The following is a 25,287-nucleotide window of genomic DNA, read 5'->3' as shown; positions in this document are numbered from 1 at the left end:
TTACAAATGCAATAATTTTAAAACAAAGTTATATATATATTGTTATTTTTGAACAGAAAGGCTTTGGATGTAGTATAGTTGCACAATATTTCTCCATTTTCAATTTAAAAAAAAAAAAAGAAGAGAATATTTTTTCAGAACAACAGCCCTTCCAGAGCAACTTTGTTTTAAATGCATCAACACAGCAGTGTTTTTTGGCAAGTACAGTCATTATTAATTTATCTTCCAAATGATGCTCTGAGTTCCACATAAAAATTAATATACAAGTGAACATTTTGGAATTTTTATTCATTTATTTTTTTAATCTGAGCTTATTCCTACTTAAGAAACATTTGGCATGATTTATTAGGCTGTTTAATAAAGTTTTTCAATGGATTACATTTAACAATTTCATGCTTATGTAAAAATACTGAATATACTTGTACATATATGTTGCATATTTGTGAAGTTTGCACATTAAACGTTTAAGAATAATAAAAGCAGAAGAAAAATTATGAAATCTAGTACATATTCGTTCAAATTTTAAAGGAAACAATTTAAGACAATAAGAAACTGCATAATTTATAACAATGAAATAAAAATGTGTATAAAAAATATTGTACACAATCATAGATTTTAATCTAATAAAGAAGATAGAAAATGTTTTAAATTTTTAACGATAATTTTAATGTCCATCTAAATGACCATGATAAAAAGTAACACATTCATGCAACTGTTTCTGAGTTAAAATTAATTTTTATTCTTCGTTTGTGTTTTTGCAAGATACACAGCCTTCTTTTTGTGATGACTGAAGCAGACCAAAGTACAGTCGGAAATTTATGGGCACAAGGTTCTGGAATAGAATGAATTTTAGGCTTAATTTAAAGAGAACAAAAGTCCCTTTTCTCAAAAAATTCAATCCTGATAGTTACAATAGTTTGGTACATAAAACATCACAGCAATTTCATTTACGATCATATTTTCTTCGTCTATCTTTGCCCCACATCTAATTTGGATATAACCGGAAAAAATACTCTAAACAGAATCAGCTAAAAATTAAATGAGTAATGTTTTAAAATAGTTAAGAGCTTTCTGCACTGTAAAAAACTTTCTTAAGCAGCCATAGCTATTGAAAAACTATTTGTTTTGCAGCTTCAACTACAAGTAAATCACACTGTACAAAAACTCTCCGGGGGGGGGGGGGGGGGGGGAGGATAAGGGGCAGCAGGCTAAGGTAAATTATGTGATCGTTTTGAAAATACCCAATTTGGGGTGAATAGTAAGTGTCTTGAATTCTTTAAATAAAATTTTTGTTTAGATAACTATTTCAAAATTAGAGATAAGTAAAAAGAAGAAGTTAGAAAAAAAAAGCTAGAATATGACACCAAGAAGCCAAAAGCCTGTTACAGAATAGAGCAACAAAGGTTTATTTACATTTCTCAGATTTTCATAACCAGTTCCAAAAATAGCAATGTTCCAAAATAGGGACAACAAAGTTGTTGTTGTGTATGGTTAAGTGCATGGTGAAGGAAAAAAAGCAATAAAGAGAAAGATTAAATGTTGGCGAAGGCGTGAATCACAATCACAGCTTTGGCACTGCCAAAGGTTCTATCTGAGTACAAAGTGTCCATGTTGTAGTTACTGTCTATTTTGAAAAGGAAACAAGCAGTGAAAGGGCAGCTAAAAAGATGTTTGGGGTCCAGTTGCATGCCTGGGCAGTGCTTGCAATCCTCATAAGTCCTGGAACCATCCGGCAGGATCTTCATGCCCTTAAATGCTTTGTCGTCAGTCTTGCTATTGTTGTAATTTCTCTACTGTAATTCAATTCAGGCAGCCAAAAAATTTTTCTTTGGGTTCGGGCAGAACTTTTGTTTTGTGACTACGCTTGCATCAAAAACTAATAGATGAAGTTGCAGGCTTATGTGTTCTGGTTTCATCAGCAAGGAAATCGGTCACCTCATTCCCTTCGATGTCAACATGGGCTGGGATTCACTGAAGGGGGCATGATTTGCCATTTGCACCAATGAAGAACAGAAGAGAACTGATTTCTTGAGTGAGCCTAAATTTGCCTTCTTTGATGGCTTCGAGAGCAGATCTACAATCTGAGAACAACAATGCTGTCGGAGTTAGCTCCATTTAAGGTAGATATCCAAGCATCTACAGCTGGATGCGATTCACCATCCTTGTGCTTTGAAGTTGTATTATCTGGGTGCTTAGAAAAGACACTCGATTCACCCATATTGCATTTTGGTCTGTAGAAGACAACAAAATTACCTCATTTAAAAAACAGTTTTGTTAAAAACTATTATTTAATTTATTTCTTCATTAGCTTAAACCATCTGTAAACTATTTTTATGAAATTTTATAGGTGTTGAGTTCAAAAAAAAAGCATATATACTTGCAAAATTGACCCTCCTCCCCCCCCCCCAAATAGCAGAAATAATTTAATACCTTATACATAATTTTTTAAAAAAAAGTTTTTTTAATACGTTTAACCTTTTTATTCTCTTTGTAATAGCGGCTTAGACACTGGAAAAAGATGGCTGTGCATAGGATCAAGGGGAGGGGGACTTTTAAAAAGGTAAACATAACTCTTATTAGAATTGAAAATGTGAGAAACTTAGTTTTCGAACAAAAAAAAAAAGGGGGGGAGGGGGATGGAAGGCTGCTATTTCTTGGCAGCACCTTTTGAATTAACAACTGCTTTGTAAAATTGCTAAAGCATGTACATTAAACATAAACACACATTTTTTTTCTCTTTTATTTTACTCAATACAAACCTTTATAGCAACTTTAGTATCTTTATGAGATAATTTTAACGCATTATTAAAAACTTTCAAATCCTCATCCAGAGATAATGTAGCACCAGGTAGTCGTTGATAATCTATTTCAATATAATCATTCAATCTTTGAGGTGTGTCCAAGAAAATAAGTTTTCTACATCCCTGAAAAGAAAAAGAACTCATCACAAATAGAACCAGGTCAGAGAGATGAAAGAAAAAAAAATGCTCGACTTTGTGAAGATCACACTGCATTTGGTCAAAAAACTAAGTATTTGGCCTAAGTATAAAAATGATCATTATTTCGCAAAATTTACTGAAATTTTTACTAAACCGATACTAAAATTTAAGGAAACAGATTGACATCTAAAGTAATCGATAGGATAAAAAGCATAATCTACTCAAATGTCATTTTGAACAGACAAAGAGACATTAATGCACAATATAAATACAAAGAACATAAATTTGAAGTCCTGAAACTATCGAGAAATTCTGCATTTCAAGAGGAAAATTTCAAAGGCATAACAATACATAACATTCATGAAAATCAATAGAAATGTAATGGGTTTCATTTAAAAATCTGCTATGACGAGAAGATGAATGATTAAAATTTTAAACTGAATAATACATAATTTTTACACAGTACTATGACAGGGGTACACTAGAGTGCGAGATTGTATGATTCCCGCAGTATTTCCCAACATCCCAAAGAAAAAAATCCATATGCATGCTGTTCCTGTAAATATCCCCATTTAACATTTAAAGGTCAAGGTAAAAAATCTCACTTTGAAATTTTCCCAAATGTGAACCCCTGCATGATTTCTCTTATCATTTTATATTTATATTCAATAGATAATATAATTTTACACTTACTTTCAATGGCGCTAAAATACGATCATGATACTTGGTATATTCTCGAACCCAGGAATTACAATTATAAATATATGCTGCTTGAATTTTTTCATATGCTACTTCAGGAAGGACAACAAACCACTTCTGCAAGAATTCTGCCTAAAAATTAAATACCGTTAGAATATTTTTTTTCTTACACATGTGACCAAAAAACAAAAACCCTAAGCAGACTAACTACATGAAAAATAGCAATTCATTATTTTCGAGACATTGCAATTTATTATTTAAATTTTAGAAAAGCTATGAAAATTCAAAATTTGTCACTAAGCTTAGGCCAGGGATTTCCAAAGTGGGTGCCTCTAAGTTCCCACAGTGTCGACATGTGTAAAATACAGATAGACTAGGATGCTGCCAGAAAATTCTAGTTCTACGAAGGGTGTCGCAAGTCAGAAAAGTTGGAGAACCCCTGTCTTAGGCAATAAGATTTCAGCTATGTATAACTAGACAGTTAAAAAAATGCACACAATGCCAAAAAGATAACATAAAACTTAATTTGAAATGAAATACATATGATTCAACTAAGTGCTGCTCTTCTGTAGCTAAATTATCACAACAACAATTTTTCTAAAATCAATCAATATTGAAATATGAAGCCTTTCCTTTAAGTATTACATGCAACTAATGCATACATAATACATTGAAAATAAGTTTACTAAAAATGTTTAATTAAACTTACTCTGAAACGGTTTTCTGTGCTTGTATGGGTAAAATCTACAACCAGTTCAAATGGCTTATGGCAAAAAGGTTTTAAAGTAAGGATGACATGATAAATTAGCAGGTCACCATTTGTCTCTCCAATTCTAAAAGTGAAATAAAAAAAAAGCATTGACAAAAAAAAAAGTTTATATTTTTTATTTTCATCAATTGAAAGAGTCCCAGAGACTTGGTTTTAGATATCTTACTTGTATCGCCTAGCTATGAAATAAAACACAGGATTTCCACTTTTAGATGTTCCAGCTTGATAAAATATGTTTAGAGACTTAAGAGATTTAAATTCATCTCTTTCATGCATGTTGTGTTTTGACATAATTTCTTCAAACTTAGTACTTGACATTTCCATGCTGTTCCATCTGAAATAAATCAAATATTTATTGTATCTATTACTGACCTACCATAAAATGCTGCTGTGAATATAATATAGTATTAAGCAAAATATAGAAAATGATATGCGTAACACATATTACATATAAAAGAAAATTCTTTTTCTCCAAAAAGAAATTCTAGACAAAAGTCATTTCCATGCATAAGATAAGAATACATTTGAAGGATTTTATTCTTTAAATTGACACCAGTAAAATAAAATAAGGACTATATATTTTCATGAACATTATAATTTAATGATTTTAGTCAATAATTTTTAAAATAAAACATTGCTCTAATTTTTCTGATTATAAAAGTGCAGGGAGTTGCATTCAGCAAATTTGGTCTGGTGAAAACGGGTTTTCAAGTACATTTGAAATATTTTTTCTATTTTGTGATTTTATAGGAGCTACATAATAAAAAGATACTTTTCTAACTATGATTCAGCAAGGAAAAATATCAATGCTGAACTTCAGAATGATCTAAATGACATTAAAAATAAAACTGCATAAATTACAAATTACTTCTGTTTTAGTTCCAATTTCTTGAAAAAAATTCAATGAAAAAGAACAAATGATGGCTTATAAGGGAGCATAGGGGAAGCAATTGTGATTGGATTATCAGCCAGAATTTAAGTTATAAACTTGTTAAATTCTTTCTTTTATTGCAATATTATGTCATTTAACATTGAATATAAGTATACGTCAGTAATGTATAAAGTGTTTTAGATTATATATGAACCATTTGACAGGAAAATAGATTGTGTCATAATAATAATAACCATAGGCACAAAAATACTTTTAAAATTTTGAAATTTCTTCAAATTTCAGGACCATTGATTAACAGAAAAATATGGAGAGATTGAAAAAAAAATGTTTTAAAATTTCAAAAACTGTCATAAAGATTCAAATTACATGAATCTTCATTCTATATTTCAGACTATTTCACCGAAAACATTAAGACTTAATTTGTTTTACTCGAAAACTGATAAAGAAATTTACATCACATTTAAATTGCAATAAAAAAATCCTCATTCATATGTTTTAATATTGATTATAAATTGTCCTCTAGGGTTAAGGAAATAAATTAGGAGAATATGTGAATATATTTAAATAAAAAATGAAATAATTATTTAAATCATGTCCCGGTATTTTTTGGCAGTTTTTGCAAACACTTAAAAAAATGGTAGATACAATTTTCAGGTATCAAAATAATCACACAACATTTAACAAATAAATATGCATTCTTAAGGTTCTTACTTAATTATAACAGAACTTTTAGCCCAGAGTCCTACTAGCTCAGGCATGCCACTAGATTCAAGGAGAAAAAAAGCATTCAATATGTGAATCAGAAAACATGTGTATGTACAAATCTCTATACAAAAGATAAGAAAAAACAATAGCTAAGAAGTCAAGAAAGTTAAAAGTTGCAGAAATCTTCCACATGTTAACATATTGTATGAATAATTCAAGGGACACAGATATTAAAACACGAAATGTTGACGAGCAGATAAAAACATAAGAAAAAAAAAAATGAATCTTTACAATAAAAAAAGTTTCAAATAATTAACAAAACAGAGTTCAAATTGCTTTTCAGCACATCAAACATTTTTCTCTTATTGATTTAATACTTGAAATTGTGCTGACTAAGTTATTAATCATATGAAAATGCTTAAGTATTTTCTTTTTAGATTTCAAAGAACAATTTCTTTCCTAAATGTTAAGACATTATTTAACAAAGCCAAAATTTTTCTGCAACTTAAATTTGTAGGAAAACTTAAGTAATAAAGCATTTAAAAGAAACAATAAACATGGGTAGAAAGTGAATCGAAAAGGATAAAGAAGTTTTAAAGAGGTACATTTATTCTTACAAATTGGAAATAAATTTCTAAAAATAATAAGAGGAAGAAAAAGAATGAAAAATGTGTGCAAGGGAAAAGCAAAAGGGATTTAAAGATAAGATAAAATTAATACAAATTAAAATAAAATAAAAATCAATTGGAATGATTAAGCAAATCAAGGTTAAAAATCTGTATTAGTTTTGAGAAACAATAAATATTTAGTATTTATATTTTATAGATAATTTAAACTTTGTATAATAAATGATACTAATTTTAGAAAAAATTTCAAATAAATAACCTAATTGCAAAATCCTTAAAAAAACATGAACTAAGAAATAAAGCACGTTAGTAGAGTTAATTTTGAGTAATTGAAATATACTAGAGAAGTCGAAAATTATAATAACACAAATAAAATTTAAAAAATATGTAAAAGGATTATAAATATCATAGTGAATAATTTCACGCATACTGTGAATCTACTGGTTTATGCTCAGGTGGACCAAGGTAAGCGAGCAAGGTAGCCATTTTGTCAAAAGGGCGACGTCCAACAGCTTTGTGATCTCTGGAGCTTGAAAGATAATCTCCAATTTTCTCTTGGTGATTCCACAAAAGTCTGTGCAGTGCATGAACATTGGCATCACTGATGAAAGACATACTATGACTAGTTTGGTCCAATGACTCTAAATCTGAAGTTATCTGTACAACCCATCTAAAAATAGTAATAAAACACTCGTCAAAATCAAAAAACTATGACAAAATATAATACACAATTTTTCCAGAAGCTAATTTTGTTAAATTTTAATACTTTAAAAAAATATTCTGTCTTTTTTTAAAGAGGGGTGGCGGGGGGGGGGGGCTGACCTAGCTTATTATAAAACAAAATGCAGTCAAAAATTGGCTAGAGCAAAATACATTTTGTCTCCTTGAATTTGTGACCCAACTTCTTTCCACATAGCATTGAAGACTAAAACAACCCACGATCAGAGACAAGATTCATCATTTTAAGCTTTTAAATTGAACACAAAGGGTACTGATTTTGGTTATCATCTTATTAAGATAATAAATTAAGCAAGCAAAAAGCTGAATGATTATCAGAATTCAAAACTGGTTGTCAGAGATTACACATAACAGCGCTATGATTATTTTTCAAAGCATCAAAACAAAAGGATTGGACATAATTTATCATGCCAACTATACTTACAGGACTAGCATGTACTTAGAACCCAAAATCCACAGCAAATAGTTTTGAACATTTTTTTCCGCAATTCATGACGTTCCATGTTTTGGATCATGGTCAAAGTCCATGATTCCCCTCGACTTTCCAGGTGAGCGGATACTCTAATTGTACTAATCTTTTTTCTTCTCTCTAATGGAATTTTTCCTGAAGTCAGTCGCAAGAACCTTCACATTCCACCTTGTGTAGAATGTGAAGGGTACAGAAGTATGTTCTTGGAATTAGATCAAAAAGGAAAAAAGGGAGAAAACGTGCTCAAAGAAGCAGAAAATAAAGAGGGTAAAATTCTTGCAATAAGCAACACCTTATTGTAGAGCAGGGCTGTCCAACTGGCGGCCCCCCAGCACATATAGTGCGGCCCGCCAACTTCTTATTCAGCATATGGGTCATTCCATGTCAAGTGATCCAAAGTTTTTTCCCTCACCTTTTTGTATTTCTTTGAAATTTATCTCATCAATCAACCCTTTGAGGTAATCAAAAGTCCAAATTTTTAGATTTTTATCTCTATTATTTTTTTATTTATGACACTTTGATTTTTCGAAAAACCCTCTTTTTTTCATGGATGTTTGAACATGAAATGGACGATAACTCAGCACCAAATATAGATAGAAAGATTTGGTAAAAAGCATTTTAAAGTACATTAGTTGCTGTTTAATTGGATATGCAACATGACTAATTTCAGAAAATTTTTAATTTAAAAAAAATTAAATTAAAATTTTTCAGGAAAGGTATAATGAATTTTTTTAAAAAAATTCTCAAAAATTTGTATGTATTTTATCTTTATTTGTGCAAAGTTTCAAGTTGGGATCTCAATGGGATCATATTTTTATGAATTTTTAAATAAAATTTGACTTATGAAATAATGACATTTTTCAGATTCTAACTAGTTAAATATAGGGTTCTCTTACTAAGGATGGTCTAGTAAGTAGTAATTGATCACGAGTATGCTTGAAATGAGCTGACATGAATTTGTAGATTGGTACCCCCCCCCCCCCCCCCCCCGTCACACAACCACTTTTTATCTTTTTAAACTGTATTTAAAAAAAAAAAAAAAGCTGGCACGTAAGAGTTATAATCATAATAAACTGGGATGCACACTGCTAAACATCAGCAGTGACTAAGGCTTATAAATGGGGGCGGGGGTCATAAAAACTAAAAGTCAGAAAAACTTTAACAGACAAATAGAACCACTCATTTGCAGCTTTTTTTTTTCATTCGAAAAGTGGGACGATAGGGGGAGGGGGAAAGGGAGGAGGAAGAGCAATCGGGAATGAAGCTTAACAACATGGAAGGTTATGCTCAAACTAGCAAAATTTGTTTGATCTATAACTGCTTTTAATATATGCATAAATAGATCTCGCTGCATTGCTCTCCTTTACAACTGAAACTAAAAAGAAAACCAGCATTAAAGAAAAGAAGACCGCCGCACTCCAAATGTTGTAGAAAGACAGTTTTATGCGGAGATACATATGATCTGATTCTTAGATTGATTTTTAGTTTAGTGTGAAAAGAATGAAACAAAATGGGAGGAAACACTTCTATTTTGCTATGATCTTGAGGAAAACTATTTCTTTCCTCCTTCCAAAATTGAAAGTTGGCGCAGGGGTAGGGGATGAAATGAATCATAACTTTCCTTATCAGATAGTGAATTAATCAAGTAAATTTTGTGAAGTTCGGATTGAAAAAGAAACACTTAGTCCGAAAAAAAAAGCGTCAGGTGAGGCGTGATACTATTATAGTGTTAATCGTATGTGTGGGTGGGGGGGGGGGATGTACTTCGTCTTGCTTTAAAGAAGAACATTTACCAGCTTTTTATATGCTTTCTATTCATTTTGTTTTATTTTATTAATTTATTTATTTTTTGCATTTTGAAAAAAAAAAGTGGTGGTGCTGGGGAGGGGGGGGGGGCTTTTTCTTGCTTTAAAGAAGATTATTTACCAACTTTTAATAAGTTTACTATTTATTTTGTTTTATTTATTTAATTTTAATTTTTGAAATGTTTTGAAAAAAAAATTAAAAGTGATGGTGGTGTGGGGGGGGGGGGCTTACCAATCTACAAATTCATGTCAGCTCATTTCAAGCATAATCATGATCAATTACTATTTACTAGACCATCCCCAGTAAGAAAACCCCATATTTAACTAGTTAGAATCTGAAAAATGTCATTATTTCATAAGTCAAATTTTATTTAAAAAATCATAAAAATATGATCCCATTGAGATCCCAACTTGAAACTTTGCACAAATAAAGATAAAATACACACAAATTTTTGAGAATTTAAAAAAAAATCATTATACCTTTTCTGAGAAATTTAAATTTAAAATTTAAATTTCATTTTTTAAAAATTAAAATTTTTTTGAAATTAGTCATGTTGCATATCCAATTAAACAGCAACTAATGTACTTTAAAATGCTTTTTACCAAATCTTTCTATCTATATTTGGTGCTGAGTTATCGTCCATTTTATGTTCAAACATCCATGAAAAAAAGAGGGTTTTTCGAAAAATCAAAGTGTCATAAATAAAAAAATAATAGAGATAAAAATCTAAAAATTTGGACTTTTGATTACCTTGAAGGGTACAATCGATGAGCCAAATTTCAAAGAAATACAAAAGGGTGAGGGAAAAAATTTCCCAAATTTTGGATCACTTGACATGGAATGACCCATATTTCTTTTTTCGACATCTTATGGTATCAAGAAGCATCCGAGACTACCATTCTTGGTCAAGCCGGGGTCCCTGAAATTTCCTCTTGATTGCTCTTTTACTCCTTTCATTGTATTGGGAGAAAAAGGTACAGGACATCTACAGGTCAAGGTCAAGCAGTCCTTCCCACCTGCACGCTGGTGTCCAAATGAATTCGTAGAAATAGTATTGCCTCACGTTGGCGGGGAGAGACAGGTAGGGAAGAGAGAAACATTTCAGATAAGCAAAATCTGCTTGCAATTGGTTAAAAATAAAGACCCCCCTCATCGACTCGACGGTTTTTGTTGATTTCGAAAAAGAAATTGAGAACATGCTCTTGTCAATTCTCCGCTCTTTTCTGATGATGATATTGATCTGACTGGTTTCGAGGAATGTTAGGTTCTCGGATAAGCTTGCAGCTGTTGGATATGAAGTAAACCTCTCTTCTATAGTAAAGAAGGCGGATCGGCCTCAGTTTTCCCATTAAAATGTAAGAAAATTGTTTTATAATCCTTCTGTTTCATTGTTTTATAATTAATAATTCAACTATTAATTGTTATTTTATAAGAGGTAAGTGGTTATTGTTCAACTTTTTCAAACTGTGACCCGCCAGGTGATCAATGACTGGAATTCTGGACCGTGGGCTCTTTGCAGTTGGACAGCCCTGTTGTAGAGTAATTATTTAAGTTATTTTAAAGTATAAATTAGATAGTTTAGGGAAGGGAGATAAAATATTTCAACAACATTTAAAAAGAAACAACACTTACCGTCTTCCATGCTCAAAATTAGCTCTTAAAAAGTCATTGAATGGAAGCATATGCTGCTCTTTACTGAACTCTATGTGGTTAGCAATGTTCTGAAGTATTTTTGACATCAACATTAAACCTCTCTTAGTACGGGAAGACGGTTGCTTGTCTACAATTCCCATTTCAAATGGAGAGACTAAATAGAATTCAAAAAAGTAATACAATTCAATTCTGAAGAAAATCCTACATAGATTAATAATATAATTGTAACATACAACAAAAATTTATCAAACTAGCCAGGAACACTGGTTGATTTACATAAATTAAACAAGATTAATGGGAGAAAAAGAACAATGTAAAAACCTGACAAAAACCAGTTCACAGCATTGGAGGGGGGGGGGGGGCATAAACAGGAGAGAAAAAAAAACACATACAATTTTTAAATACCAAAAAAAAAAAAAAAAAAAAAACCACCCACACAAGATTTGTTTCAGTCAATTAAAAATAATAATAATAATAACCAGGGGAAAAAATCTTATAATGATTTAAAACTTTTTTATTATCTATTAAAAATTTTATAATGATCTTTTTTTTCTCATAATGACATAAAGTGATTTATCACATTACTGAATCTAATAAAAAAGGTCAAATTATTACTCTTGTCAAATCTGATACTAATTATACTACATGGTTTTGTTCTATTCTGTGTTTTGAAGTGAGTCTGTTTAAGGCATTTATCTGCTTATGATGGTTTTTTGCTCAGAGTCAAGTGAGATACATGATAAAGATTTCCATTTTCATTTAAGTGTCCAATAAACTCATCCCATTCATCAGTAAAATTTATTTGATAAAAGAAATTTATACAAAGACTTTTACCTATTGCTGGGTTAATGAATCTTAAGAATATGACTGTTCCTACAGCACTAATATTATGAGGGAAATTCGGAAACCTCTTATTTAAAACTTGATAAAGACAATGACACATGCTTCTAAGTTGCAATGGAAACCTATAAAAAAGAATAAAAGTGAAAACACTTCACACTAAGCAAATAACAATTACACAAAATTAAAACTTCTATAGATTTATTTATGTACTGTTGCCATACAACCAGACTTATAACCCTTCGGCATCTAAGGCTTTTCTGCTAAATTTTCCATCTCTAAACATAAGCTATGGAATACATCAATTCCCTCTTAGGGTACACTAATGAGCTTTAGTATTCTCTCAGAGGAAACATCCAAGTATTAAGCTATAACTACATTATGAGGGGCTTGTTGTCGGACACGAGGGAGTTCAGTAAGTTACCGCCCTATAGCCAGGGTTAAGGCAGAAATACATGTTGACTGAGCTAGCAGTGTATTTCATGTATAACTACATAGTCACTTCAGAGGAGACAAAGGAGGGCAAAAATTTATAAACCTAAAAATTATATGACATTCAGTTCAGACTATATATTTATTTTGTTGAACTGTACAATAGTTCTTGAGCTGTTGTAAGCTGATACATTACTTTATTGTTGGTTATATAACTGCAAGATTATAATTTATAATTAATTTCTTCTTTTCTCCTAAAACAGGAAAATAGTCGAGCAGCCATGAGTCGAGTTTAATTGTTGCATTAGGCTTTTTATAGTGTTAAAAATGTTTGTTCTATGCATATGGAGTTACAAAACGCTAAGTACTCAAATGGAGCAGTTGTGTCATTTTTTTAAAATTCCAGTTGGGTACATCCACTATATTGGACTTATTAGCTTTTTAATATTCTAATATTTAATCACTAAAATAAAAAATTATTTCACATGTTTCAAATACAGTTTTGTAATATAAGATGCAGTCACGCCTAAGAATTAGAAATGATGCAAATCCAGTATTTTAATTTTCAATAGAAGCATTATTACAAAGAAAAAATTGAAAAAGGTTTTGAAAAAAGGAAACAGAGAATGGGCAAGCTGTAGTTATGTAGCAATGAAATTAATAAAAAATACAAAAAGGTAAATAAAAAAGTACACTTAAAAAAAATAATAAAAATAGAAAAAAAAAAAAAAAAAAACTAGATTCCAACTATTAGACTCAACACAATACACACAACACATATACACATAAAAAACATAAAAATTTGAAAACCTTACCATGGAAACATTTAACTTCTTACAAAATAAACATTATACATCTTATTGCCTACTTAAAGCTTTAAAATGCCCACTTAATGCCTTAAAAACTAATCACATTAATTGCCTTTTTTAAACAAGTAGAGTTTTTAATCTTGCAAAAATAATTAAAACTATTAAAAATGCACACATTGTAAATAATCAACCAAGTACAATATACCTATGCAAAAATACTGGTTAACATTTCCATGCAATGATGTTTTAATTAAATTTTATAGCAATGGAAATGAAAATGAAGTTTATTTTAAGATTTAAAAAAAAAATTTAAATGATGTTTAGATAATGAATTAATATTACCTATCTGCAGATGAAATAATTGCATTAAAAACTTTCTGAGTAATTGAGAGTAGATTTCTTCTGTTTTCTTCAATATCTTCCCCTTCCTCAAGCCTAAAATAAAATCTAGTATCAAATACTCAAGAAATAAAACACTATTCTCACAAAACTTTGAAAATAAAAAAAAGATTTTTGTTTTCAATTTGAGGCTTTGAAGAATGTGAAACATAAGAGAAAAAAAGCTTATAAAGGACTGATCAAAATTAGCTACAGAAAACATAAACCAATGCAACTTTTTATATCTTCTGACAATTTCAATTTCAAAAAAGAAAATACTATGTTTGATTACAATCTCAATCAAAGCAGTTGATATGTTATGAATATCAGTCTACCATTTACATAATCCAGCCATCCTACTATTTGTAAAAAGTGGTTTTGAAAAAATCACAGCTAAATTAATATTTACCCCTAGTTTACAGTGTTAAAATAAATTTTTGTAATATTTTTAGTGGTTTGCTTGCATAAGCATAAAGAAAAAAAATTCACAGTTAAATGGAAAAAAATATAAAAGATTATCCTGGGAAGGGTGCAACAAGATTTTACAAAAAATTAATTTTGTGTAAATCATTCAGATTTTTAAAATACACACAATCGATCGACATCAAAAAAATATTCATCTTAAAACTTGAAAATTTCACTGCATTTTGGGAATAATATATGCAATATTAAGCGCATAATTATAAGAAATGCAACTTTGCCTTTTCCTAGACATCTTTTAAGTCCAAATAAACTTCTGAGGTGTTTGTGGCTTTAAGTTTAATCAAGGCCATCAAAAATAAATGGCTCATGAAGGAGAAGAATGATTGAAAGGAAAAATAAATAAATAATAGTGGAGCAAAGGGGGGGAAGGGGAGAAAAACTGGAGATTCCAGAAAATTTGCTTTTTTTTTTTGTCCAGGAAGATAAAAGATTAGTGAAAAAAGTGGAAGACTTAAAAAAAAGGGGGGGAGGGGGCAAGAGTTGGCTGGAAATCTACATCCAGTAGTGTAACTATGGGGTCTAGCGCCCATGGCAAACTAAAGAAATTGCGCCCCCCGCCCCCCATAGGTTCGCTCTCATGGGAAGTCACCGAAGGTCATTGAGACCTCCAGAAAAAATTTTTTTTGGAACATTTTGATTAGTTGATTCAGCAAATAGGAGGCAGCATTAATTTTTTTTCTTATTTTCTTTTTTAGAATTGTTTTCAATGATGCCCAATGTTCCTTCTCAGTAGATGTTATGTGTGTGTCTCTAGTTCTTATTCTTGAGAGTTTTTTTTTTTTTTCCATTTTTCAAAGCATTTTTCAAATTTTATAATAATTACAAAAAAAAAATGAAAAACAAAAAAAAATCTTAAAATTATTTTTTTAAATGAGTTGAAATGCCACCCCCTGGCTGCTGCGCCCCAAGTGAGAGTCATTCCTGCCAACCCCTAGTTATGCTACTGTGTACATCACAGACAATATACCAGCCTTAGATATAAAAAGAACTGAGTCTGAATACAGCACAAGTCATGATAAAAATTAAAAGTCTATAATGGCATAAGAGTTTTCATAAATTAAGAAAAGGAACAAGTAAGAGAAAAATCTTGTAGTGGAATTCAAACTCTTTTTTCAGTGAAAATTATTATATAGATTTATGTAGTAAATATTTCCTGTGAATGAATCTACTTTGAAGTTCATAACAAATAAAAGTTATCATTTAATGCGAGATATTGCATAGTCTTTGGAAAACAATTCATGTTAATATGGTACTTTGAGCATAAAAATGAATGAATGTATACAGTGTTGAAATCTCTCCTTTCATTTTTTCTTATGCTAGCCGTCATTCCCTATATAAGTGCAGTTATCCTTGTGTCATTCTTACTATTTTTGCAGTGGTGTTCCCATAGGGTTATACTCCATACAACTGTTTACAAAAAATAAAGTTCATTACATTTAACATTATGAAAATATATATCTTGGTCAACTATGCATGGCTAAGTAATAAATTTACTTTCTTTAATTAAAAAAAATCATGTAGAATGTAAATTGTAGTATAAAAAATTTTGTAGCATACAATATACTTCGAGCGTAGCTTTGCAAGGTAAATAGGTATTGATAATTTATATTGTGAAAAGCTCTAAGAATGCCCTAGCAACTTGCTAGTAAACTTGATTAAGATTATTGACTTGCTAGTACCAAGTGCTTAAAACATGTCCATTTCTCCAATGTTATGAACTGATTACTTACCGAGCAAGATCAACTTCATAACTGACATTTGGCAAATCCAAAAGTGGGGTAATCAATGGATCCAACAAACTCAACAAATAGCTGGCACCATAAATCTTGAAGCAAAAAGCCATGATTTTACTTCCAAGACTATTACCTCGAAATAAAGTTTGCATACAGTCTGTTACTTCAACCTAAAATAAGCAAATTTCGAAAATTAGATAACTAGTCATAGCTGCCACATTAAAAACCAAGTTCTCAATTGAAAATAACTCAACTAGAAAACTGTCTCAACTGAAAACTTCCTCAACTGAAGCTTACTGTAAAGCACTTTAGTGCTTCACAACAGTCGGATTCTTATTGTTTGCGCACCAATTTAGCTCACACACAGTTAATTATCTATTAAAAGTGTTGTGCGAAAAAAAATGTCACTTACAGGGTGGCGACAGAAGCTGTAAAAAAAAGTTCCCTGACTTTTCCCTGATTAAGTTCCCCAAACTTCCCTGATTTACGTTATCCACGATAATGGTTTCCTTCATGGTTTTTAGGGTGAAAGTAATTTTTAATGACTGAAAATGAAGTGCAAAACAGTAAACGGTTTCCAACACGAGGGCTTGGTAAGTTAAATTATGCAAAACTAATATTGCGCTTGAAAGTCTACAAGTAACTTTTTGTTACAGCCACTATGTGTATGTAACCAATGTTATTATTTTGAAAAATAAGACAATTTAAAATAAAAGAATACCTCTTTATAAAACATATTCCAAAGTAAAGGAGCAAGTAAGTGTTTTGCATCGAAGAGAGTAACAAACACACGAGCAAGTTCATCCTGAAAAAAAAGAAAAGACTCAAAAACTACAATTTTGTTTCTATCTAGATATGAATCGACAATAAGTTAAATTCATACCATCTGTGGGCTCATCACAACACTAGCCAATGCCATAGCAATAGGCAGTTCCCCTTTATCCCCTATCATAGTCACCAGCTGGACGAGTTGCTCATATCGATCTGCCAACACAGTTTCTGCGAGCATGTCAAATTCAGTTCCTTGCTGTAAGATTTTAGTCAAAACTTCCATAAAAGCTGCTCTAGTTTGAAGATCCTTATGGTATCCTAGACCTTGATAATAATAGATTTAAAAAAAAACTTAAACTAAGGAGGTAAATGTATTCTGCTTGAAAAAAGTACAATCACAATTAAACATTACATTCAAAACCTTTATGAAAGCTTGGGTGAGAAAAATGTTTTAATAACAAGTGAAAAGACAGGATAAAATTGGAAGAATTTTTTCACTTTCTAACACAATTTTATTTCAAAACATTTTTTCCCCCTTCTTACTTTTAGCCATTAAAAAAAACTTCCTAAGAACTTTTGAAACTTTACTTAAGAAAAAAAATTAAAATTGTATGATCATCTACTTAATTTTACTAATGAGAAGGTTGCTTCTACTTTCTTTTGCAGAACCCAGTTTTAAACTTTAAAAAGATTTTTTCTTTTAGTTCACTTTTGATTCACACACAAAGTTTTCACCGGAAGAACTACAGAAATACTTACTTATAGAATGCATGAGGCCACTATCAACATTAGCACTCAAAAGATTTGACATAGCCTGAATAGTGCATGTGCGAAGTTCGCTCAAGCGAGTGACATGAACTCGATGGTGGCGAGTAGCGTCTTTGTCTTCAGAAGAATCACCACATTCATTGAGCAAGTTCATAAACAAAGAAAAGTACCTAAGTGTCAAAACAGGTCATTACTTAAAAGTAAATGGTTAATATCGACAGGAAATTATTAGTTTGTCATTACATACCCTCTTGCCCCTGAAAGTACTCAAACATATTAATAAAATTTACTAACATGGTGTTTATATATATATTAGTGTGATTTTTTAACTTTATTTTCAATATAAATAAAAGAGACACGTGGCAAAAGTTTTTTAAAAATAGTTATATTTTTGGCGCAGCATATTCTTGCACTATTTTTTTTTTTTTTGCGACTCTAAAATATGTATGAGATTTGCGACTGCATACAAATAGTTAGCTTACCCAAACTAGCTTCAGCAGATAATAAACACATTAATAATTGATTTTACATAATTAATCTATTACTGCCATTATTATTTTAATCAACAGAAACTTTATAGTAATTCAATTTTTCTTTCTTTTTCTTCTGAAAATTTAGTTAAGTTGCATCTAAATAGTGGCAAATTTTTTTTAAATCAGAACGTTAAAAATAAAATGCACATCATCATGAAATCTAATAACTGAACTGATTTTCAGGATAAAAAAACTTGCAAGTGTCAACTGGGCACTATCTACTAACTAAAGATTTAAATTCACTTTTTTAGTCTACTGTTTACTATTTCATAGACTTAGATCATTGTGACAAACCCACCGATGTGGCTTCATTCCACACGCCTATCTTGAAAAACAAGTGAATTTTGCTACACAAAAAGCTTTAATTGGGATTGTGAGGTGTAAACAATAAGTGAACAAGACTTAATAGAAAAAGTTCAAATCGATTCAAGAACTTTCACTTTTTCTCCTGAATTGTGGAGAAAATGAATGAACTTTTTAGGACATTTAGAACAAAGCTCATAATTTCAGGACAGTTTAGAAAAAAGTAAAAATTTTAGAAAAACTAAAACAAATTTGAAGCCTATATGTCCCAATCAACTAATGTGCATTAAATCTAATTTTTTTTTTTTCAATGCAAGGTGATCTATAGCATTTGCGCCGTTAAGAAATACCTTGACCAAGATTTTTCTGAAAAAATTTAAGCACAACATTTCGAAAAATATGCAACTCACTTCAAAAACAATTGAGATTTCGCCTCCATCAGATCTCCTCTATCACTTTCCTCAGGTTGTAAGGGGAGACCTCTCAACAGAGCAGCAACAGCTTGCATGCAAGCCTGGTCGAGGTCTCTCGTCAGGGTGGTGACATCTCCCGAATTCGGGGGAGCCAGCTGGTGACTATTACCCATCACCCAATCTGTGAGGTACTCTACTAATTTATTGCGAAACTTCATTTCTTGGCGGAATGCAAGATCATCTCTCCGTACCATCATGGCTTCTACCAACTGGCAGAGTTTAGTTTTGATCTGAATGGCATGAACTGTTGTATCTAAGTGCCTCACATACCTGAAAGTTCAAAGAAAAACTTCACTTTAAATAAACGAAGACAATTCATGCTTCTTCCTCAGTGATCAAATTCAAATTATTCATAGATATAAAAATTCAGATGGGAAGGATATGTAAATATTGAATATATGAAATATTTTGAACCATAATAGCAACTGAAAAGTTACTTACTTTAAGGAAAAAAAACTTCCAAGATCTTAATTTTTTAAACAAAAAATAAGTAAATAAAATAAAATAAATAAAAAAATAAATGAATAATAAAAAAATAAATAAATAATAAAAAATAAATAAATAATAAAAAACTAAATAAATGAATTTAAAAGAAAATAAATAAACCAAATTAGTGTGCACTTATATAATTTCTTTTCAGTATTTTTCACTTAGAGACACACAGCATAATTTCTGGTCACAATCCCTTTATGGTTTAAGAACACTTCACCAAAAGGGCGAAAAATTATAGATATACTCTGAACTATCCCCATTGAAATTTGTTACTTAATTATGAGTTGATTATTTACTTTGAAAAGAAACATTTTTGAAATAGATATGATGAATTTCATTAACATAACATTGCCCCGAGTTATGATACATTTTTACAAAGGTCTTGGTCACAACTAAAGTTTTAACATTTTTTTTTCTCTTTTGGAGAAATGCGAATTACTTCAGTTACTGAGAAATAGTTTTGGATTTACAATTAATGCGTTAAATATTTTACAGAAGTGCACTAAATACTTCCTCATGTTCTTGGGTTAATGTTTGGTCACTGGGGTTAAATAAAAGAAAAAAAAACAAAGAAAGCGAAGAAAGTATGAATGAATGAATAAGAATGTTAGACTATATCTGAAAAAAATTTTCATTTTATTGCTATGCAATGATTATGATAACAGTTGGATTACAATCAAGAACTTAAAATGAAAAATATAACTAAGACTCTTTGAATCATTCGAAAGTATTAGGAGTATAAGAAATTTCCACAATTTCTTTGACCTCAAGTATTATTTTTTTATTCCCACTAGTAACAGCAACAAAAGAAACTGTGTAAGAATCAGTTAAAATCTTTTTTCTACCTTTTTCCATTTTCTACTACCCCTCTCCCCACCTAAGTTATACAATTATTATTGTGTGTGGGGTGAGGGGGGGGGGGGGGGGTTGAAAATCAATTCCAAAATTTTACCTCACAATTGCTAGCATCATTCCTTCAATGCTACTGACACCAAGGTGTTCAGCAGTATGGTCAACTTTATTTTCTAATACACTTTTGAGTATGAAAATGATGTGTTCAATGAATTGTGTATTTGGCTCTGTGACAACAACCTATAAAGAACAAATAAAAAGAAACCATTTTAGTGATAATTAAAGAATTGTATGTAGAATTGTATCACACAAAATCATAGATTTCACATTTTTTTTTTTTTCTGTAAATGACTAGGTTAAAAATCATTTCAGGTAAAAAATATCACTTTTGTACATAAATGAATTGCTTTTTATTAAAATCAAAAAGTAAGTAAACTTGCAGCAGAGATAGAGTAAGAGTGAAATAGAAAGGCCAAACATTGCTTTTATTACTGCAGTTTCTTTTCTTGAAACAACGCAAAAGTAAAAGAATACTTCTATTACCAGCATTTTTTTTTTTTGGCAGATTGAAATCTTTTCCCACTATTGCAATTGTTTCACTAGTTTTTCCAACCATTATATTCCTATTATATTTTTCTGTTTTAAATTTGTTGCCACACCCGTTTTCATATTTGCAGTTTCGTATGGTAATTTTTGCATTAACTTTATCAATTACAAAGCTTAACAGTTTTTGAATTGGTTTTTAAATAAATTCTTCCCATCATTTAAATAAGATTAATTACTTTTCCAACTAAGTAAGATGTGTAAGAATTCTACTTCATTTGTCCCCCCCCCCCCTCCTCCAGACATTAAGAATTACCCTTGCAATAAAACAGGACAGATCTGTCGCTGTATGACAAGGTATAGGTTCAGAGTTGGTGATAAATGTGATGGAAGAAGCATGGCTTTAAGATAGCAATGATAATGAATTTATAAAGATAAGTACAAAAATGACTAAAAGAATGACTTATTTTCACAATTAATGGTTTAAAAAAAATAGTATTGCAATGCAACAAATCAGAGTGAAGGCAAGATATCAAAAATTTAAAAATGTATATCAAAAACAAAAAAAAAAAAATATTTTGTACCGTCAAATTATCATATGAATACAGTATTTCAGAACAACCATAAAACCAGAGATATATTTTAAAAAGTGAGCCACTTTACTCATTAAAAGAAAAAGATAAACCACAAATGATGATATAATGAAAAGCTCGCTATTGATTAATTTTAATATGCATAGGATATCAATCAATAAATGTAAAGCTACCTGTCCTTGCGAATCGAAGAACTTTTCTACAATCGCTTTTATCTGATCAAATAGTATTGGATATAAAGTTGGGCTCATCTCATGGGCAACTAGTTCTTTGACATGCTTTTGAATTTGTGTTCCAAACTTTTCATTGTGGCATACAAGCAAACGTAGCAGCTGACCAACAAATCTAAAAATTACAAAATTATACAGAACAATTTAGTTATTGCCATATTAAATAAAATATTTTATTAACATAAAAATAAGTTAAATATTCAGAAATATCATTACAATATGAATATTTTAGAGCATCAGGAGGGGAAAAAAAACATATATACAAATATGAGTACATTTAAAGAAATAAATTTCTAATTTGTCTTTAAGGTACATGAATTATCATATCTAGCAGCAAATATTGGGAGGAAGAATAAAATTGAATCTGTAACAACATTTCCAGAATCACATTGGTTTTTAGTTATCATATTAATTAATGACACCTGTGGAGATGATGAAAGTAGTTTCACCAAACCCATTTGTTGATTAAATGTGCAATGTGATCATGTTCTTTCTATTGAAGAAGTTCATGACAGGCCCTGTATGGCCAATATTTCTTCCACTTTGCCATCGTTTGACAACTATTTTTTAAAGGCTACTTTGTATTGGACTGCAAGAATTGAAGAGATCTATCTGACCTATTCACTAATGTAACTAAAAAAAAAAGACAGGAATTATAAGAACATTTAGCTGCAGATTGGCTCTTAGATCAATAAGTGTTATCTGGGCTTGACTTTGCAGAGGATAATCTAGTGACAAAATTATTTTTAAATCTATTAATAAGAATAATTTGCTTCAGTAAACCGTGATAAAAATTATTCCAAATCATGAGGAAAAACCATATTTAGCCATAAAAACGCTTGTTTCAGATAGGTCTTCATAAAATTTTCCCATAAAACAAATCACTCTTACTCAAGCATGAATCTGGAAGAAAATCTTTCAACTTACTGAGTAACAGGGCAATACTGCAAATCTTGTCCCGGTGTAAGCATACTTCCTTTACGAGCATCCATCGGCAAAGAAGATGAGCAACCTGGCATATTTGAGAGACTACTAAAGTAAAGAAAAATTGAAATAAATACCTGCAACTTTTAGAAAGCATCTTTAAATTATTTGTGACTATATATTTTCTAAAGAAATTGAACTTTGTTACTTTGCTCTAACTTTTTTTTTTAGAGAAAAACATTTCTCGTATCCAAGGTTTGATTTTAACTTAAAGGGGTCCTAAGCTGTTTCAGGTATTATGGGGGCACTTTCATAGTTTCGGAGAAATTTATGCCAGTAGCAAAACAGGTACTTTTCTTTGCACTAAGGGTTGTTTTCCGCTGATAGTCGGTTTTTAATGTGTGGGTGATTTTTTTCAAGCTAAATGTATAGGATTTTTCTGTAGCTCTTTAATTTCATTACCGTTAGCGTTTGTGACTAAAATCAAGTATTATCTTGTCGCATTTACTTCATTGATTTGTTTTAGGAGTTAAATTTCCTTAATGTTTGAATTTAAGAGTCAAAGTTTAGTGCAACATTTATTAATGAAAATTTAACATTAAGTTTAGGAGCTTTTCATAAAAATATTTTTAGAGAATCTAGTTATTTCTGTTAAAGAAACAAACTTGACTGATTAACTAAACTTAATCATACATTTTCATGGATGAATCTCTCGAACCTTTTCAATTTGGTAAAATCCTTTCAGTTATTTAACGTACTGATTGAATTGTTAACTTACCTAGCTCGAGAGGGTGATTTTCGCAACAAGCACACACCACCCATAGCACAGCAGAAACCAGTCATGTTTGCCCATTCATTCAGCTGATCCTGAAGTTTTAAGATAAAAATGTATCATTATGAAGAAAATTACACCAACATATTCCGTTAATTTTACTTTAAATGTAATTTAAAAAACAGAAATGTCTTTATATTATGATATTATGGATAGTGAAGATTTAATATGAAATGAAACAGTACAGAAAAATGAAATACTGATGCAAGAGAGTTGCATCAAAAACAAAAAGAAAAGAATCTTTTTCTTTTATAAGATAAAAAATTTTAAGCATGAAAAATTTGCTTTAAGAATTTAACAACAAAGTAACACTAAATTAAAGGTTGAACTTACAAAATAAGATTAATTTAACAGGTAATATCATTATTTCATTGAATTTGAGACATAGCTCAATATCTTTTTATTAAAGTCTCAGCATGTTTCTAAGTATTTCCACAGTAATATCTATATTTGCAAACAAATTAATGATGCAGGAAATGTGTCTAAGTTTCAAAAGAGTTAAATAGAAATTTAAAAACTTTCCACAAAAGTTAGAAAATTAAAATGATATTTTTTACATATTTGGAAAAACTTCAAGAATCTGGCAGAAGGTCTAAATGTATTTTGACTTCAACATTTTTTCAAAAAAACATTTGATACCAATACAAAACTTTAACCATCACAGATATTTTTGATTTTCAAAAAAGTTAAAACAGACCCACCCTACTGTTTAGTGATATCCTAATTGCTATCTTATCAGTAAGTGGCTAAGTGTGCATGTTTATCTAATTTTTAAGTATTATAGAGATACATTACTTTCCTTTAACAAGAAGATCCTTAAAATGCTTTTAACATAATTAAAATATTTCATACAGAAGTTATTTCTAAACATTGTGAGGTCACATTTAAATTGCATTTCACAAACAGAAAGCGTGAAAGATAATATTTAGTCAAGGACATAGCAAAAGAAAAGTACCTCCAGTTCATGCTCTGTACTCTGATGAGATGCTCTCCGCTTCCCAATGGTTCTATGAAAGCCTTCACAAATTTGTGCCTCTTCTAACTTTGTCTTCGGGTAGCTCACAAGAAGTTTTGTAGCTGCTTCCCAATTCATGAAAGTATCTTCCCAAGCCTTAAATAAATGGAAACTTATCTCATAAAAGGTTAAAAAAAATTCTCATTCAAAAATAATTACATGACAAACATTAATTTTACTATGAGGCATGAAAATATTCCCTTCTGCAACTGCATAATCAGTAGAGTCAATTCAAAAATAAATAAATAAATAAAATGAATTAAAAAAAATGAATTAAAAAAAAATAAAGTAGTATGCTTTTTTTTTTTTTTTTTTGTATTCAAGAAAATAAACAAACTACAGAAATACTAAAATTAAACTATTAAAAATACTTCCTTCACTTTAAGAAAAATGAAAATATTTCAGGAGAAAAAAAACCTTGACCCCACATGAGATTAACACTTAGTAAAAAAATTCCGTTTATGGTCTACGAAACAAGAAATATTTAGCTTTATAAGAATAAAAAATTACATAACTTTGTGCTTCTTTTAGAAAAAAAAAAACAATACCTACATTAGAAAGAGAAAGCCTTCAGACACACTATATAAAGATGCAAAAATGTAATTGAGCACTGAAACAGTATTTAAACGTAAATAATTTATACCTTATACAAATAAAAGAAATGATAAGTTAAAAATTAATGCAGTTAAATTTTATACAGTCCAGAAAAAATCATTTATTTAATTTGTAAGGAAATGAGCTTATGGATGAAAAGACTTAACTTTCAGACTTTGTCAGCATTGCTCAATTTTGCAAGATTTAACTCATCCTATAAGTCTTTAGTAAGAAAAGTGAGAAAATTACCTGAGAACAGCCTTGTGTGCAATGCTCAATCTTTCGCAACAGTGCCATAATTCTTTTTTGAAGCGCAGCTCGACCTAAAATAAAGAGCAAATGAATATGTACTTACATACTGTATTACAATGGTTGCATCAATTTACCCTGTTA

General features: G+C 30.2%; 1 protein-coding gene across 1 annotated transcript in view; it reads right to left on the bottom strand.

Annotated features, from left to right (window-relative positions):
- Positions 1-25,287, bottom strand: part of LOC129221135 (neurofibromin-like) — a 110,652-nt gene that overhangs the window by 39,663 nt on the left and 45,702 nt on the right. Inside the window, exons 17-35 of the mRNA XM_054855580.1 lie at positions 25,144-25,217; positions 24,241-24,396; positions 23,232-23,320; positions 22,457-22,561; positions 21,473-21,644; positions 20,264-20,403; positions 18,757-19,089; positions 17,502-17,680; positions 16,855-17,066; positions 16,693-16,776; positions 15,969-16,141; positions 13,720-13,812; positions 12,131-12,261; positions 11,276-11,450; positions 7,061-7,300; positions 4,574-4,768; positions 4,348-4,471; positions 3,633-3,770; positions 2,760-2,924 (exon numbers count right to left, since the gene is read on the bottom strand). Of these exons, the coding sequence (XP_054711555.1) occupies positions 2,760-2,924; positions 3,633-3,770; positions 4,348-4,471; positions 4,574-4,768; positions 7,061-7,300; positions 11,276-11,450; positions 12,131-12,261; positions 13,720-13,812; positions 15,969-16,141; positions 16,693-16,776; positions 16,855-17,066; positions 17,502-17,680; positions 18,757-19,089; positions 20,264-20,403; positions 21,473-21,644; positions 22,457-22,561; positions 23,232-23,320; positions 24,241-24,396; positions 25,144-25,217 (2,978 nt within the window). The remainder of the gene's footprint in view (positions 1-2,759; positions 2,925-3,632; positions 3,771-4,347; positions 4,472-4,573; positions 4,769-7,060; positions 7,301-11,275; positions 11,451-12,130; positions 12,262-13,719; positions 13,813-15,968; positions 16,142-16,692; positions 16,777-16,854; positions 17,067-17,501; positions 17,681-18,756; positions 19,090-20,263; positions 20,404-21,472; positions 21,645-22,456; positions 22,562-23,231; positions 23,321-24,240; positions 24,397-25,143; positions 25,218-25,287) is intronic.

Source organism: Uloborus diversus, chromosome 4 (genome assembly GCF_026930045.1).
Source record: "Uloborus diversus isolate 005 chromosome 4, Udiv.v.3.1, whole genome shotgun sequence".
In the NCBI taxonomy this organism is placed as follows: Eukaryota; Metazoa; Arthropoda; class Arachnida; order Araneae; family Uloboridae; genus Uloborus; species Uloborus diversus.
This window is presented reverse-complemented; position numbering and strand designations above follow the sequence as displayed.